General features: G+C 39.6%; 1 protein-coding gene and 1 pseudogene across 13 annotated transcripts in view; both read left to right on the top strand.

The window, feature by feature from the left end:
• The window catches only part of EML5 (EMAP like 5), a 183,047-nt gene that overhangs the window by 121,961 nt on the left and 44,347 nt on the right, over nucleotides 1–16,739 (top strand). For 12 of the 13 annotated variants that reach the window (XR_013386704.1, XR_013386706.1, XR_013386707.1 and 9 more), the window contains 2 exons: nucleotides 9,516–9,668; nucleotides 10,402–10,533. Coding sequence is in view for 10 of the 13 variants with exons in the window: in XM_077910282.1 (XP_077766408.1) it covers nucleotides 9,516–9,668; nucleotides 10,402–10,533 (285 nt within the window). In the remaining 3 variants the exon portion in view is untranslated. Of the gene's footprint in view, nucleotides 1–3,794; nucleotides 3,948–9,515; nucleotides 9,669–10,401; nucleotides 10,534–16,739 lie in introns of those variants that run through there. The other variant, XM_077910290.1, reaches the window with a different exon arrangement.
• LOC144320185 (small ribosomal subunit protein uS8 pseudogene) lies at nucleotides 6,629–7,045 on the top strand (annotated as a pseudogene).

Raw genomic sequence — 16,739 nt, 5'->3', positions numbered from 1 at the left:
GCCTTTGGCTCAGGTTGTGATCCCACAGTCCCAGGATCAAGTCCCGCATCAGGCTTCCTGTGGGAAGCCTGCCTCTCCCTCTGCCTATGTCTGTGTTTCTCATGAATAAATAAATAAAATCTTTAAAAAAAAAAAGATGTTAATTTTCCAGTTATCAGATTATTTTAAAATTTGGAAATAATGTCTTATATCTTCAGTGCTGGTATTTTGGAACTTAGAAGTAACCTGGAACTTGAAAACCAGGACTGTATGAATACGATGACTGTATAACCCTTCAAAGATCCAATTTTATCCAGGAGGCCCTGGTGCAAGATAAGTCTCCTGTGCCTACAGAGCAGTCATAGCCTTATTTTTTTTTATTCTTTTAGGACTTTATTCATGAGAGATACACAGAGAGAGGCAGAGACATAGGCAGAGGGAGAAGCAGGCTCCCTGCAGGGAGCCCCATGCGGAGCTTAATCCCAGGACCCTGGGATCATGTGATGGTAGGGGACCTTGGTAGGGGACTCTGGGTACTGCCCCAGTTAGAGAATGCTGCAGATTCCCCACATAACAGTGCTCTGGCTGGCTAGGTAAAATCCAACACTAGAAGAGTCCCTTTCTCCTGCTTTGAACTGGTAGTATCTTCCCAACATCCTCTATTGGCAAAGCTTTGTATCAGTTTGCTGGCAAGACAAAAATCTTCTACAAGGCCCCAAAAATGGTAGATTTGGAACTAAAAGACAATAAAGTAATAACTGGCACAGACTACTCTTTAGTCTAATTAGCATCTATATGTATCTTTTTATGAACAGTTGAACTTTGGTATAACCACAGAACTGACATTATGTTTGTGTTCTACCCGAAAAGTTTCTAACCAAAGAGATGCAGCTGCAGTTGGTACGGGTGAAGAAATTCTCAACCTCTCCCCAAAATTAGAAGACACACAGCTCCAACAGTCAGTGTATCCATTGCTGACTATATTCATTACTAACAAATTCACTTTTGGTCTTACTGAATATTCTCTTACCTTAAGACTAAATTGTAAAGTTAACCACCAATGAACTTGTATAAAATATTTAAAAACAAGAGATAAGAAGTAAACAGTTTTGGGATCCCTGGGTGGTGCAGTGGTTTAGCGCCTGCCTTTGGCCCAGGGCGCGATCCTGGAGACCCGGGATCGAATCCCACGTTGGGCTCCCGGTGCATGGAGCCTGCTTCTCCCTCTGCCTATGTCTCTGCCTCTCTCTCTCTCTCTCTCTGTGTGTGTGCGTGACTATCATAAATAAATAAAAATTTTAAAAAAAAAGAAGTAAACAGTTTATATATATGCATAACAAGCATTTATGTATAGTCCCTATTTCTGTAACTGGTTATGGGCTATGGTTGATATCTCTGACTTCCCTCTTCTAGTATCCATTTCATATTTTCTTTGTCTTAGCCAGAACCTCAGATAATTAGAGTTATTTAGCTCATGAGGTAACCCAGACAGACCTTCATTGCTAAATGATGTGAAATCTCAGTATCTCTACCTGATTTTTTTCCTGGTGGTTGTTCCATTAAGTTTTACCATTGGTCATGGAAAACTAAGAAGCATCCCAATGAATCCCTCTGGGTTTCAGATATAGTCCCCTTTGCCCTCAGTGTGTAGCAATAACTCAGTGTCGCCTCTGTAATTAGGAACAATCACTCTAGCCAGAAGAGTAACAGCCCTTCTCTTTGCCTGCTGTTTCACTGGCACAAGGAGCCCAACATGGCCAAGTGGCACTCTCGCCTTCCATTTCAGAGAGGCATATGTCCCCTAGTAAAAGAATTCTCTCTGCTCTTGGGAGATAAGACTAAATCAGCAGAGCTCAGAGTTGCCAGGATGTAAAACAAAATTGTGCAAGTTGGTTATTAGATTGAATGGTGAGAAGAGTCCTTCTCACTTCTACTTCTTGATTTCCAGACCTGTGTTATCCGGCTATGAAGTAGACAATGGTCTGTGATTCAAAGCATGTGTTGCATGCTGTAAGACAAAACCCTTATCTTTGAGGGCATTGTTTCTCAGATGGTGCCATAAATTAGTTTTCAATAAGCCATTCCACTGTTAATTAATTGTTCTTTTAGTAACTTTCTCTTGAGTAGTGGGAGTTGTGATAAAACTAATTCCATGGGTATAAGTCTAATGCTACATATTTTTGATTATAAGTTCCTTGATCAGAAGCATTAAATTCGGTGATGGTGGATAAGGCATCCCATGTGTTCATGGATGGCAGTGCTAGCAGGATCATAATGGTCATAGAAGGCAAATCCAGAATTCATGTCTGTTTTAGTGAAGATGAATCTTTGCCTCCTCCGTAATGGAAGAGGCTCAGTATAATCAATATGCTACCAGTTGGCTGGTTGATCCCCCTAGGGAATGGTACCGTATCAGAGGTTCACTTGATCTCTACTGTTAGCATATTAGACACTCAGCGGTAGTGGTAGTGGTAGCAAGATAACCTTGAAAAAGAGAATCTATGTTTTCCAAGTCTAGCATAAACTCTGTCTTTGTCACCGTGGGCTCACTGAGTGAGTACTAATTGGCTAGGAAAAGAGGCTTCTCTAAGATCCATAGAGCACAATACTGGTCTCCTCTGGAATAGACGATTTGGGCATTCTGTAGGACACAAAAATCTTCACATACCTTGCCCTTTTTGAAAGTTTCATTTTCTATCAAGGAAAATTCCATTCTTTCTAATCCTGAAAGAATCCAGTCCCCAACTGATCATCCAACTAGTTAACACTTGCTAATGAGTCAGGATAAATCTGTCCATCTGGTCATTTCTCACCACAAAAGTGGCAAACCAAATGTACTGCTTGAAGGTGCTGCCCATTGTGAAATTTTACTTTTACTGCTATCCTTCAGGGTCACCCCTGAGTGGGGCTATAGTGACTTCAGATGGGTACCAACATATACTATATAGAAACATCTGTAAATCTGGCTCAAGTTTTTTCTTCCTCAGTCAACTGATCATTAAAGAATACCTGTGAGGCCACAGGTATAGACTGGGAGAGAGAAGAGATATTGTAGCAGGAAGCATTGTTGGATTCTGAGCCACTTATTCATGCAAATTACTTCTGACTTCCAGATCTGTGGAAGACTGGTCTTTTATATACCATTTCCATTTGATCATAGATAGCTGCTCTGCACACCCAATCTATGGCTAGATAGGTCATGTAACTTGCGATTCAGGGAGGAAGCTTAGGACACATAGTCACCTGATATCCCATAGTTAGGCATTTAGTCTCTACCAAGGCCAAGTAGTAAGGCTGAAACACCTTCTCAAAGGGAAAATAGTTACCTATAAAGAAGGGTACGGATTTTTTTCCCAAATCTAAGAGATCTGCGGTACAATTCTCCTTGAATAGCTTTCCAGAGGCTTCATACAGACACTTCAAATAGTGTCTTTATTTACCACAGACACTTTGAGTATCATTGTATTTGCTAGATTATAAGGCCTAAATGGAAGATCAGCTTGCCTTCTCTTCTGGTCCCCTGGAAGCCTCTTAAGTGACTTGATAAATGAATAGAAGCAGCTAACTCAAATGTGTAGACTTCCAAAAGGCATAAAAGGCATTTTGCTCCTTTTGTTTGTGGTAGGTGATGGAAGGTGCAGCAACCTGCTTTTCACCTTTAAAGGGAGTATCATGATGTATTCCAGAGAATTGGATCCCCAGAAGCTTCTGAGGTGGCAGGTCCCTTAATTTTTTGTGGGAATTATCTTCCACTCTCTTGATTCACTTATGTCTCACTAAGACATCTAAAGTACTTGTTGCTTCCTGCTCCCCAGATCCATTCTGCATAATGTCATCAATGTAGTGGACCATTGAGATGTTTTGTGGAATGTCAAGACGATCAGGATCTCTCTGGACTATATTATGGCAAAAAACAGGAGAGTTGAATAGCCCTGAGGCAAGGCTTTGATGGTGTGCACAGATACAAGCCAGGTAAAAGCAGACTGCTCTGGTGGTCCTTATAAATTGGGGTGGAGGAAAAAAGCATTAACTAGGGCAGTAACTGCATGCAAAATGTTAGGGGCTGTGTTTGTTTGTTCTTGTAAAGATCTGGAAGAGTAGCTTCAGTTAGTATTGCTACCTGATTAAATTTATTATCCATGGTTAGTATCTAAAGTCCCTCTTAGGGGAGCCTGGGTGCCTCAGCTGGTTAAGCATTCGACTCTTGATTTCAGCTCAGGTCATGATATCAAGGTCGTGAGATGGAGCCCTGAATTTGGCCCCACACACGGCAGGGAGTCTTCTTCTCTCCCTCTGCCCCCCACCACACTCTCTCACAATTTCTCTCTCATATGAATAAATAAATCTTTAAAAAAAATAAAAATAAACAAAACCATCTTATTTCACATAGACCAAACTGGCAAGTCTAAGCGTGTTAGATATTTTCACCAGTGTATTTTTTTAAATATTTTATTTATTTAATTCATGAGAGACACAGAGATAGAGGCAGAGACATAGGCAGAGGGAGAAGCAGGCTCCATACAGGGAGCCCGATGCAGGACTCGATCCCAGGACTCCAGGATCATGTCCTCAGCCAAAGGCAGGTGCTCAACCACTGAGCCACCCAGGCATCCCATCACTAGTGCATATTTTAAGTCTTTGGTAGTATCACTGATTTTTTTCAATTCTCAAGCCTGCAGTTTTGCATCTGATTTATTATCTTGAGAGAGAGAAATTTCCAGGAGTTTGCACTTATTTTTCCTTGTAATGACCCTTATCCCATGGATCATGGAACCAGTCTAGTGGATTCTACAAGTTGCCAGGTATAAATGCTACAATTCAGGAATTGGATGGAATTCACAGAATTAGTGTCAGTTCAGAGCCCTGTTTACTAATTCCTGAATGTTTGAGTATTTCCTTTTCTTCAGTTGAGCCATTTGTGGCCACTGATTGATTTGGAAGAAGATGTACTTAATATGCTGTGGCATTGCTACAGGGTCCTTTTCAATGAGACTTAGCCTTCCCTTTAATCAGGGGCTCTAAGTATATGATTGGCCCAGGTCTGAAAACAAGCTGAGAATCTGTGACTTTCCATCATGGTATCTGAAGTCCGTTTCTTAGCCACCAGGTCTGGAGTTTTTTCTGTTACATAGAACAAACATTAATCTAGTAGTCTACTCATCTGTTTCATTCCTTCAGATACCATGATTGATTAGTCACCATCAGAAATCTCCACAGGCCAGAACATTCTGATTATTAGTACCTTCCTGCTGCCCTTTTTTGGTAAAAGAACTGCTCTTTTATTTTTATTTTTTTTTTAAGATTTTATTTATTTATTCATGAGAGAGAGACAGAGGCAGAGACACAGGCAGAGGGAGAAGCAGGCTCCATGCAGGTAGCCCAATGTGGGACTCCATCCCAGGTCTCCAGGATCACACCCAGGTGGCGCTGAAGGTGGCGCTAAACTGCTGAGCTACCCGGGCTGCCCAAATCTGCTCTTTTAAGTGCTGCTACTTGGCTTCTGCTTTTCCTAGATGATCCCTATTGAATCAGGAAGCCCATATTAATGGAGACGTCTCCCATTCCTGATCTACACAGGAGGATATCATAGAGCTTTTCAAAGATGTAGATGTTGCCCTTAATGTTATTTCTCAATGGTTTTGTAAAGGGACTATTTTCTAGACTTTTGAGGGGGTTGTTCTTGGTGGGCAGACATATAGGTTGCATATGAAAAATCTGCTGCAACATTCTTACCTCCCTAAGCTTTTGTATTCCTTCCTCTATATCAAATGTTAGCAAATCCAGACCACCTCCTGATTTTGTAAGTAATATTTTATTGGAACACAGCCATGTCCATTCATTTATGTACTATTTATATCTGCTTTTGTGCTACAGTAGCAGAGTTGAATAGTAGTGACAGAGACCATATGGCCTGCGACACTGAAAATATTTACTCTCTGGTCCTTAAAAAAAAGTTTGCCAACCTTCGCCCTAGAGCATGCTGAGATTTGATCCAAGCTAGGAGTCTAGTGACAGCAGAGAAGTAGTTGTGATGGTTCTTCAGAATGTTAAACATCCCCTGCAAAGCATTTACCCCAGAAGGTCAGTCTTCCCAGACACAGGAGAGCAAACTTGGCCCCAGCTCTGAGACTCAGTAAACACAGAAGTTCAAGACTTTCAGTTTTTGGGGATGCCTGGGTGGCTCAGCAGTTGAGCATCAGCCTTTGGCCCTGGGTGTGATTTGGAATCTGGGATCAAGTCCCACATTAGGCTTCCTGCATGGAGCCCGCTTCTATCTCTGTCTGTGTCTCTGCCTCTCTATATGTGTCTCTCATGAATAAATGGATAAAATCTTTAGATTCAAAAAAAGATTTTCGGTCGGCTATCAGCGCCATCCTGCAGTCTGAGCCTCGATTTCGGTGCCAGAGCCCTCTTGGGCGGAGGATGTTGCCCTTGCGGGGGGCGGGGGGGGGCGGTGGCACTTAAGCCAAGTAGGGGAGAGTCAGTCATGTCGGTCCGCTGCACGCTCCGCACTTTTGGGAGAGTCCGGCCTGTGGAACACTGGCCGCAGTACTGGCGGGAACCGGAGCTGCCGACCGCTCTGAGAGGCCATAGCCCGACTTGGTCTGCGGCCCCATGGCCTTAGTGGTTGGGGCCACATCCTCCTGGATGGCAGCCGAGCCACATGGTGCGCATGAACGTCCTGACAGATGCTCTCAAGAGCATCAACAATGCTGAAAAAAGAGGCAAGCGCTAGGTTCTTATCAGGCCATGCTCCAAAGTCATCGTCCGATTTCTCACTGTGATAATGAAGCATGGTTACATTGGCGAATTTGAAATCATCGATGATCACAGAGCTGGGAAAATTGTTGTGAACCTCACAGGCAGGTTAAACAAGTGTGGAGTGATCAGCCCCAGATTTGATGTACAACTGAAAGATCTAGAAAAATGGCAGAATAACCTGCTCCCATCCCACCAGTTTGATTTCATTGTACTGACAACCTTAGCTGGCATCATGGACCACAAAGAAACAAGACGAAAACACACAGGAGGGAAAAATCCTGGGATTCTTTTTCTAGGGATGTAATTCATATGTGCAAATAAAATGCCTCAATGGGAAAAAAAAAAAGGATTTTCAGTTTTGTCTGAATCTAACCGGATGCTCCCATTCCACAGTTCGAAATTCCTTCCTTTCCAATCAGTGCCCCATCACATAAGAAACTTGGTGAGACTGGGAATTCAACTGACATTGTAAATTTGCAACCTACACAATTAAATTTTGTCTTTTAATTTTTAGCAACATCAGCTTGTGTTCTCTATTCAGACCATGACTCATACTGAGAGTTTAAAGACCTAAGCTTGGGGATCCTGGGTGGCTCAGCGGTTTAGTGCCTGCCTTCGGCCCAGGGCGTGATCCTGGAGACCCGCGGGTCGAGTCCCACATCAGGCTCCCTATATGGAGCCTGCTTCTCCCTCTGCCTGTCTCTCTCTCTCTCTCTCTCTCTCATGAATGAGTAAATAAAATCTTTAAAAAATAAATAGACAGACAGACCTGAGCTTGCTCCTTCTTTCTTTTAAATGTTCCAGGCACTCAGTGGAATCTTTTGCACAGTATCATTCTTGTGGTCATCGTTATTTTGTGTCAAAGACAGCAGCCTCTTGGACTCCCAGGGCATTTTACTTCCTTAGACACTCTATAGTTAACCACAGGAGATTACTTGATTGTTATGCCAGTGCATCCCATTTCCCATTGTTAAGGGCTCAGCACTGTGTATATATCCAAAGGCATGACTAAACCAATTCCAAAAAGTTCCATCTTCAATGATCTGTCTCCTATGACTACTTCAGTACCAGTTCTGTAACCATTTTGCTATAATTTACAGACAGAAACCACCTTAGTAAATGGAATAGGGGAAATTTAATATGAATAAGTGTTGTTAACTAATAAAAGATGGTTAGCTACTAAAAGAGGTAAGGAGGATTCTAAGGAGTATAGGAGTAGCAACTGCAGAAAGCAACTGCCACCTGCAGGATTAGTGGGTGGTGATTAAGGAAGGACTCTTCCTCTCCTCTCCCAGGCAGATTCAGATCTCTTTGGAGAGGATATGGGTGCCATTGAAAAAGAAACTTGCCAAAGGGCTGGTCAAAGAAATCTTTTGCTGTGGTGGCAGAGAAAATCTTCCATTCCCAATCCCATCCCCCATACCTACCCTTGCCCTGTCATTAATCTCATCTACTGGTTCCAGCACACCAGAGGAAAGAAAAATCTCTTCCTTCTTTGGCTTTGCAAGGACCCTTCACAAAATCAAATTAGCTGGAAAAGGAAAAATATCTACAGGGCCTAGCTCTAATATCACATAGCAGGAAAGAAAAGGGTGGATTTGGAGCTGAGAGGCAATAAATTAATAACAAGCTCTTATCCAAGTTCATGACTGTGACTACTAACTGTATGCCACTGTTTCCCATATTTATATCTCTAGTCTAGTCCTCTCCTTTGAACTTCAGAGAAGTATAATTATATCAAACTGGCTTCTCAATGTCTTCACTTAATTTCTCATAAGTATCCTTAACTGTATGGGTATAAAGCCAAACATTTGTACTTCCTCAGTTTTTTCCATCTTGGGAATAATATCACCATTTGAAAAAAATATTCTTGATTTTTATCTTTTTCTTCTGCTCTCCTCCCACTAAGAGTCCTGGCAACTCTATCTTCAAAATATCCAAATCCTCACCTTTGTCATCACTTTGACTCCAGCTGCAGGTTGCCATCATCTCTTAAATCTCAAAAATCATCCTAGATTTCTTCATTATCAATATGTTCTTGATAATGAAATGATAAATAAATAACTTGTTCTTAGTTCATTCTGTAACTTTTCATTCTGTAACAGCTGTACCCCATCTCTCCCTCTCCAAATGTTATGTATGACACCAAAAGTCTTAGGACTTTTGAATATGTCTGCCATATATCCCTTGCTATCAGGGCAAGCCCATTTTTGTTTATTTCCCAATACATATTAATTCTTTTTTCTTCAAAATTAATAATATTAGCATCATTATTTCTTCAAGCATGATTAGATCTTCCATGCATGGATAGATCTTCCTAGCTTTAGTAATTATCTATTGTCATATTTTTTCAAATTTGAAAGGACTTTTGTAAGGATGGCCTTATTTCTTAAATTTCTGATTTGTAAAAAAAAAAAAATCTGATTTGTTGGATAGAAACTACAGAGGTAGTAATCTCACACACACACACACACACACACACAAATTTCCGCATATGTCATTGGCTTTTTACACTAGTTAAAATCTCTCATTATCTTTCATCAACTTAATTTCTTAAGGTAAATATTAGTACTTTTGTTACATTTGGAAGAGGGGAATGGTTTCCATACCACTGATTTCAGTAGAAAACTCTGTTGCCTGCATCCCTTGACTCCTTTTGAATACTGATTTGGGGCCATAATGGATACAGAAATTCTCTTTGAAATTAGAAGTTCCTTAAGCACATAATTTAAAAAAAAGAAAATCACCTGATATATGCTGTCTGTCTCTTTTAGGTGGGAGATGTTGCTGTTTTTCTCCTGACGGTAAAGCTTTAGCTGTAGGTCTGAATGATGGAAGTTTCTTAATGGCAAATGCAGATACTCTAGAGGACCTTGTGTCTTTTCACCACAGAAAAGATATTATTTCAGATATTCGATTTTCACCAGGTAAGACAGCGTTGAAATCATATTTGATTATTAACTTGGGTGAGGTAGTAAGCAAATATATCAATATGTAATTTTTATTAACCATTATTCTATCTTGGAATTTTAATTTTTTACTAGAAAAGACAATAAGGTAGGAGGTAAAATTCCCGTATTAGATCAGTGGCAAAATATCCAGCTTAGTGCCAATTCTGTCACTAAATTTTCTGTGTGATTTGAGCCAAGGCACTTCTCTGGGTTTCGGTTTCTTCATTTCTAACATATATTGGATGACTATCTTCATTATATTCTTAATACTTTTGAAATTTTGCATTAATTTTGCTTCATCAATTTCCATGTATTCACTCTGTCAAAATACACTATAATGTGGGAAGTACTAATGTTAAGGCAAAATTTGTTAGTTTACCTCCATTTCTTCTAAATTTAGAGGGCTTTTTTTTTTCTTTTCTTTCTTTCTTTTTAAACACATGCTGTATTAAATTATATGGTATATAGTTTTTGGTCCTTGCTTTCCATTGAGCTGTCTCACTACACCAAAGAAAACATTTTGTTAATCATAATATACTTGAAAATATATAGTTACAGTTTGTCACTTGATACACATTTTGCTATAATTTACAAAACACCTAAGATAAGAGTTCCTCCAAAAAAATATTAAGAAAATTAACTCTAGTTGTTGAGTGTAAAAAATATTTTTAAAGATAGAAAATCTCAAGCAAATATGTTTCTCTTCTAGGTTCTGGGAAATACCTTGCGGTAGCATCCCATGACAGTTTTATAGATATATACAATGTGATGAGTAGTAAACGAGTAGGAATATGCAAAGGCGCTACCAGTTACATAACCCATGTTGATTGGGATATTAGAGGTAAGAATTTAAATAACCTATTTGGTAAAAGTTCATTTGATTTAGCATACTATTTTAAAGAAACCAAAAAGTGATTCAACAAATGAGTTCAGAATCCTTGTGAGAAACATTCTCAAAATTACTTTCTACTCCTTTATTTAACATCTGAAAGTGGATGCTACCAGTTTAGATTTTTCAATACTTAAGTTATAACTCAAGTGGTAGTAGAGTAATAAGTTCTTTAATTTTTAAAGTAAATTAAATATTAGGTAAAAAAGTTTTTCAGTCACTTGTCCTCACTTTTGTCAGATAAGTTTAGTATAAATAATAATTGAAAATTTGGAAAATAGATATGTTAATGAGGATTTTAATGTCTTTTCACCATCATTCAATAAAACACATTTCTTAAAAATAGTCACAATTATATAACATACAGAATTTAATGAGTATCTTTATCTTTGTTTTTTTAGTAAAATGCTTTGCACATGGCAATGTTTAATAATTTGGATAAATGCTAAATATTTTAAATGCTCCATTTTTTTTTAAAGATTTTATTTATTCATGAGAGACACAGAGAGAGAGGCAGAGACACAGGCGGAGGGAGAAGCAGGCTCCCTGTAGGGAGCCTGACTTGGGACTCGATCTCGGATCTCCAGGATCCCGGGTCTCCAGGTCTTCACCCCTGGGCTGAAGGCAGTGCTAAATCGCTGAGCCACCTGGGCTACCCCTAAATGCTCCATTTTTAAGGATTTTTGTTTCATGTATTTATTTACATAAATCTAATTGTTAAAGTTTTTCCAAACACAATTAAACAAAATGCTTTTTTAAAAAATCCTCAAATTTATTTCTGTGGTTTTTTATATGCATAGGAACAAAAATAGTTTTTATGTGTATACACACATAAAAATTAAACCATTTATGAATTCAATATGTGGTTGACTGTGGAGGAAATTGGTTTTTATATTTAAGACTAATTTTTCCCATTAAAGGTAAACATCCTACTTCTAGGGAAGATAGAGTAGGAGGGTGCTAAACTCACCTTGTATCAGATACAGATACAACTAACACCCACATCAGTGTAAATAACTCAGAAAATGACCCAAAGACTGGCAAAAGAGATTCTCCCCAGCTAAATGTAGAGAAGAAGCCACACAAAGAGGGTAGGAAGGGTGGAGATGCGGTTGAGAACTAAAAGGATTCATAGGACTCTCTTCAGGAGGGAGGAGGGACACTGCGGGCTTGGAGAGAGGAGAGAAACAGACCATCACAGTGGGGAGCCCACAGGGAAAAGACAAAATATTTGGCTTTGAAAACCAGAGGGGTCAAATTACACAAATTCTTACAATCTGTTCTAGGCTTAACACCTAGAACTTTAAAAATCAGCCCTTTTGGCTCTGGGAGAGCCAGGAGGGTGAGAGGAAACTGAGTCTCCCCCCTTAATGACACAGTGTAACAAACAGCCCTGGAAGCAGCAATTGGAAAACCCATGGAGTATGTAGAAGAGAGTTTTGTTTTACTAATCTCAGAGCATATGAGTTGGGAAACTATCTAAGAACAAAAGAGCTAACAGGCACCATTTCCCTCCCGTGTCCCCAGCCTAGACATAGGGACAGCAACAAGAACCAATGAAGCAGAAACACTCTTCACCTAAATTTCTTTTTTTTTTTAAGATTTATTTATTTATTTATTTATTTATTTATTTATTTATTTATGATAGAGAGAGAGAGGCAGAGGCACAGGAGGAGGGAGAAGCAGGCTCCATGCTGGGAGTCCAATGCGGGACTCGATCCTAGGACTCCAGGATCACACTCTGGGCCAAAGGCAGGCGCCAAACCACTGAGCCACCCAGGGATCCTCTAAATTTCTTAACAATGCTCCCTGCTCCTACGTTCTTCAGATACACCCCTTCCAGCCAGACCTTGGTTCCAGGTCTCCTTTCACAGCAGACCTACACAAGCCTTGCTAACACCACATACCCCACTTCTGTGTGCTCCTGGGGACATGCCCCTTCCAATATAACCTTGGCTGGAACCCATCCAAAGCATTGCCATAATTCTGGCAGAATGCAAGCAGCCCTGACAGGAACCAGCACTACTCCGAAGTGACTCCTATTCTGGGAAGAGACAAACATAACCATAGACATTAGTCTAACTACAGTGCCAGCAGTGAGTTGGGGGCAGACATCTCATCTGACTGCAAGTCCCACCCACCTATGAAAGCTTCTCAGGGGACAACACAGGGAAAGTGCCCTGCAGTTTGGTCCTACTACATCTCTGACAAACACCTGGTCTGACTCAAGCCCAAGGTGGCCCCAGACTGTCCCATTAACAACAAAGGGAAAAACCCTGCCCACAGCAGCAGAGAGCCATTGCAGATGACTGGACTGAAGGCAAAAGCTACTCAGCAACAGCAGTAGGGCACACACAACACATATAGGAGACACTTCTGAAGCGCTGGGTTCCAGTAAACAGGGGACATGGTGCTACAGGGCACCACAGGACCTCTTTTTCATAAGGCCACTACTTTCAAGAGCAGGAGATAGAGCTGACTTTCCTAACAGAGAGAAATAGACACAGAGAATTAGACAGCGTGATGAGACAGGAATATGTCCCAAATGAAAGAAGACAAAATCACAGCAAGAAAGCTAAACAAAATTTGAGATTAAAAAAACATGCCTGATCAAGGATTTAAAGTAATGACCATAAAGATACATAATGGACTTGAGCAAAGAGTAGATGACCTCAATAAGACCCTTAATAAAGAGAAGAAAGCATAAGAAAGAGTCAATCAGAAATGAAGAACTCAATAAATGAAATTTAACATATACTAGATGGAATAAATAGTACACAAGAGTAAGCAGAAGCATGACTCTACAACCTGGAGGACATAATATAATGGAAACAAACATAATAATGGAAAGCAATCAAGCTGAACAAGAGAGAGAAAAAAATAGAAATAATAAATGAAAACAGACTGAGGGGGCAGCCCAGTGACTCAACAGTGTAGCGCCACCTTCAGCCCAGGGTGTGATCCTGGAGACCCGGGATCAAGTCCCACGTCGGGCTCCCTGCATGGAGCCTGTTCTCCCTCTCTCTCTCTCTCTCTTTCTCTCTCTGTGTGTGTCTCTCATGAATAAATAAATAAAATCTTTTTAAAAATTAAAAAAAAACAGACTTAGGTAACTCAGTGATACCATCAGGAGTAATAACATTCACATTATAGGAATCTCAGAAGGAGAAGAAAACAGGAGGCATAAAATTTATTTGAAGAAATAATAGCTGCAAACTTCCCAAATCTGGGAAACAGAAATCTAGATCCAGGAGGTGCAGAGAGCCCACAACAAAACCAACGAAGGAGGTTTACATGAAGACACACAGTAATTAAAATGGCAAAAAGGAGTGATAAAGAGAAAATTTTAAGAGCAGCAAGAGAAAAGAAGATAGTTACATACAAGAGAAACCCCATAGGGCTTTAGCTGATTTTTCAGCAGATGTTTTGCAGGCCAGAAGGAAATGGCATGATATATTCAGAATGCTGAAAGAGAAAAACCTGCAGCCAAGAATACTCTATCAGCTCTCAGAATAGAAGGAGAGATAGAGTTCCCCAGACAAATAAAAGTTAAAAGAATTCATGACCACTAAACCAGCCCTACAAGAAATAGTAAAGGTGACTCTGAGTGGAAAGAAAAGACCATAAGTAAAAGTAAGGAGGGATGCCTGGGTGGCTCAGTGGTTGAGCACCTGCCTTTGGCCCAGGGTGTGATCCTGTAGTCCCAGGATTGAGTCCCACATCGGGCTCCCTGCATGGAGCCTACTTCTCTCTCTCCTATGTCTCTGCCTCTGTGTGTGTATGTGTGTGTGTGTGTCTCATGAGTAAATAAAATCTTTCTTTAAAAAAGAATTTGAAAAAAAAGAAAAGTAAGCAGTAATACTAAGTATATCTATAAAAAATCAATCAAAAGAAAAGGAAATGCAACACCATATACCTAAAATAGGGAGGGGAGAGAAGAGTAAAGAATGGGTTCAAGGGGATCCCTGGGTGGCGCAGCGGTTTGGCGCCTGCCTTTGGCCCAGGGCACGATCCTGGAGACCCGGGATCGAATCCCACATCAGGCTCCCAGTGCATGGAGCCTGCTTCTCCCTCTGCCTGTGTCTCTGCCTCTCTCTCTCTCTCTGTGACTCTCATAAATACAAAACAAAAAAAAAGAATGGGTTCAAACCTAAGCAACCATCAACCTAAGATAGACTGCTATAGGCATAAGATGTTATATACAAACCTAATAACAAATCAAAATCCAGTAATAGATATACAAAGTATATCACTAAAGAAAGCCAGCAAACCAGGAGAGAAAAGAATGAGGGCAGAAATGAATAGAGAAGAACTATAAAATCAACCATAAACAAGTACCAAAATGGCAATAAGTTACCTACCTACCAATAATTACTTTGGATGTAAATGGATGAACAACACTCCAGTCAAAAGACTAGGGTGAGAGAATGGATAAAAAAGCAAGACCCATCTATATGCTGCCTATAAGAGACTCATTTCAGACCTAAAGACACATGCAGATTGAAAGTAAAGGAATGGAAAACCATTTCTTATCCAGATGGAAGTGAAAAATAAGCCAGGATAGCCAATACTTCTATTGGATAAAACAGACTTTAAAACAAAATCTGTAACAAGAAATAAAGAAGGACAGTATATATTAATAAAGGGAACAATTCAACAAGAGGATATAACAGTTGTAAACATTTCTGCACCTAACATGGGAGTACTTAAATACATAAAGCAATTAATAACAAACATAAAAGAGGTAATTGATAGTAATACAATAATAGTTGGGGACTTTAGCACCTCACTTATATCAATGGATAGGTCCAAACAAAATCAACAAGGAAACAGTGGCTTTGAATGACACTGGACCAGAGGGATTTAACAGACATATTTAGAACATTCTGTCCTAAAACAGCAGAATACGCATTCTTTTCAAGTGCATATTGAACGTTCTCCAGAATGTATAACATATTAGGAGACAAAACAGGTCTCAACAATTCAGAAAGCTTGAATTCCTATCATGCACCTTTTCTGACCATGATGCCATGAAACGAGAAATCAACCACAAGAAAAAAAAAAAAAAACTAGAAAGAACATGAATACATAGAGGTTAAATAACATGCTATTAAATAATGATGGTGTCAACCAAGAATTCAAAGAAGAAATTAAAAATCATGGAGACAATGAAAATGAAAACACAATAATCCAAAATCTTTGGTATGTAGCAAAAGCAGTTCTAAGAGGGAAGTTCATAGCAAAATAGGTCTACTTTAAGAAGCAAAAAAAATTTCAACCTAACCCTACACCTCAAGAAGATAGAAAAAGAACAAAACCCAAATCTAGCAGAAGAAAGGAAATAATAAAGATTTGAACAGAAATAAAAGAGAAACTAAAACAATAGATCAGGTCCATGAAACCAGGAAGCTGGTTCTTTGAAAAGATCAACAAAATTGTTAAACTTCTAGCCAAGTTCATCTAAAAAGAAAAAAATATATAAAAAAGGACTCAAAATCAGAATTGAAATATGGGAAATAATAACCCGACATCATAGGAATACAAAGAATTGTAAGAGAATAGTATGAAAAATAATATTCCAGGGATGCCCGGGTGGCTCAGGACATGATCCTGGAGTCCCCGGATCGAGTCCTGCATTGGGCTCCCTGCATGGAGCCTGCTTCTTCCTCTGCCTGTGTCTCTGCCTCTCTCTCTGTCTCTCTCATGAATAAATAAAATCTTAAAACAAAAGAAAAGAAAAAGAATATACCAAACAATATGACAGCATAGGAGAAGAGGATAAACTCCTGGAAACATATAACCTATCAAAACTGAAACAGGAAAAGAAAATTTGAACAGACTGGTCGCAGTGATGATACTGAATCAGTAATCCCCAAACTCCCAACAAACAAAAGCCCAGGACCAGTAACTTCACAGGGCAATTCTGCACACTAAAAAAGAGTTAGTGCTTGTTCTTCTCAAAATTTTCCAAAAAATAGAAGAGGAAAGAAAGCTTCCAAATTCATTCTTTGAGGCCAGCATTACATTAATACCAAAACCAGATAAAGACACCACAGGAAAAGAAAATTACAGGCTAGTATTTCTTTTTCTTTTATACTACATTTTTTTTATTTTTATTTTATTATTTATGATAGTCACACAGAGAGAGAGAGAGAGGC

The sequence above is a fragment of the Canis aureus genome, chromosome 9, assembly GCF_053574225.1.
Source record: "Canis aureus isolate CA01 chromosome 9, VMU_Caureus_v.1.0, whole genome shotgun sequence".
NCBI classification, from domain to species: domain Eukaryota; kingdom Metazoa; phylum Chordata; class Mammalia; order Carnivora; family Canidae; genus Canis; species Canis aureus.
This window is presented reverse-complemented; position numbering and strand designations above follow the sequence as displayed.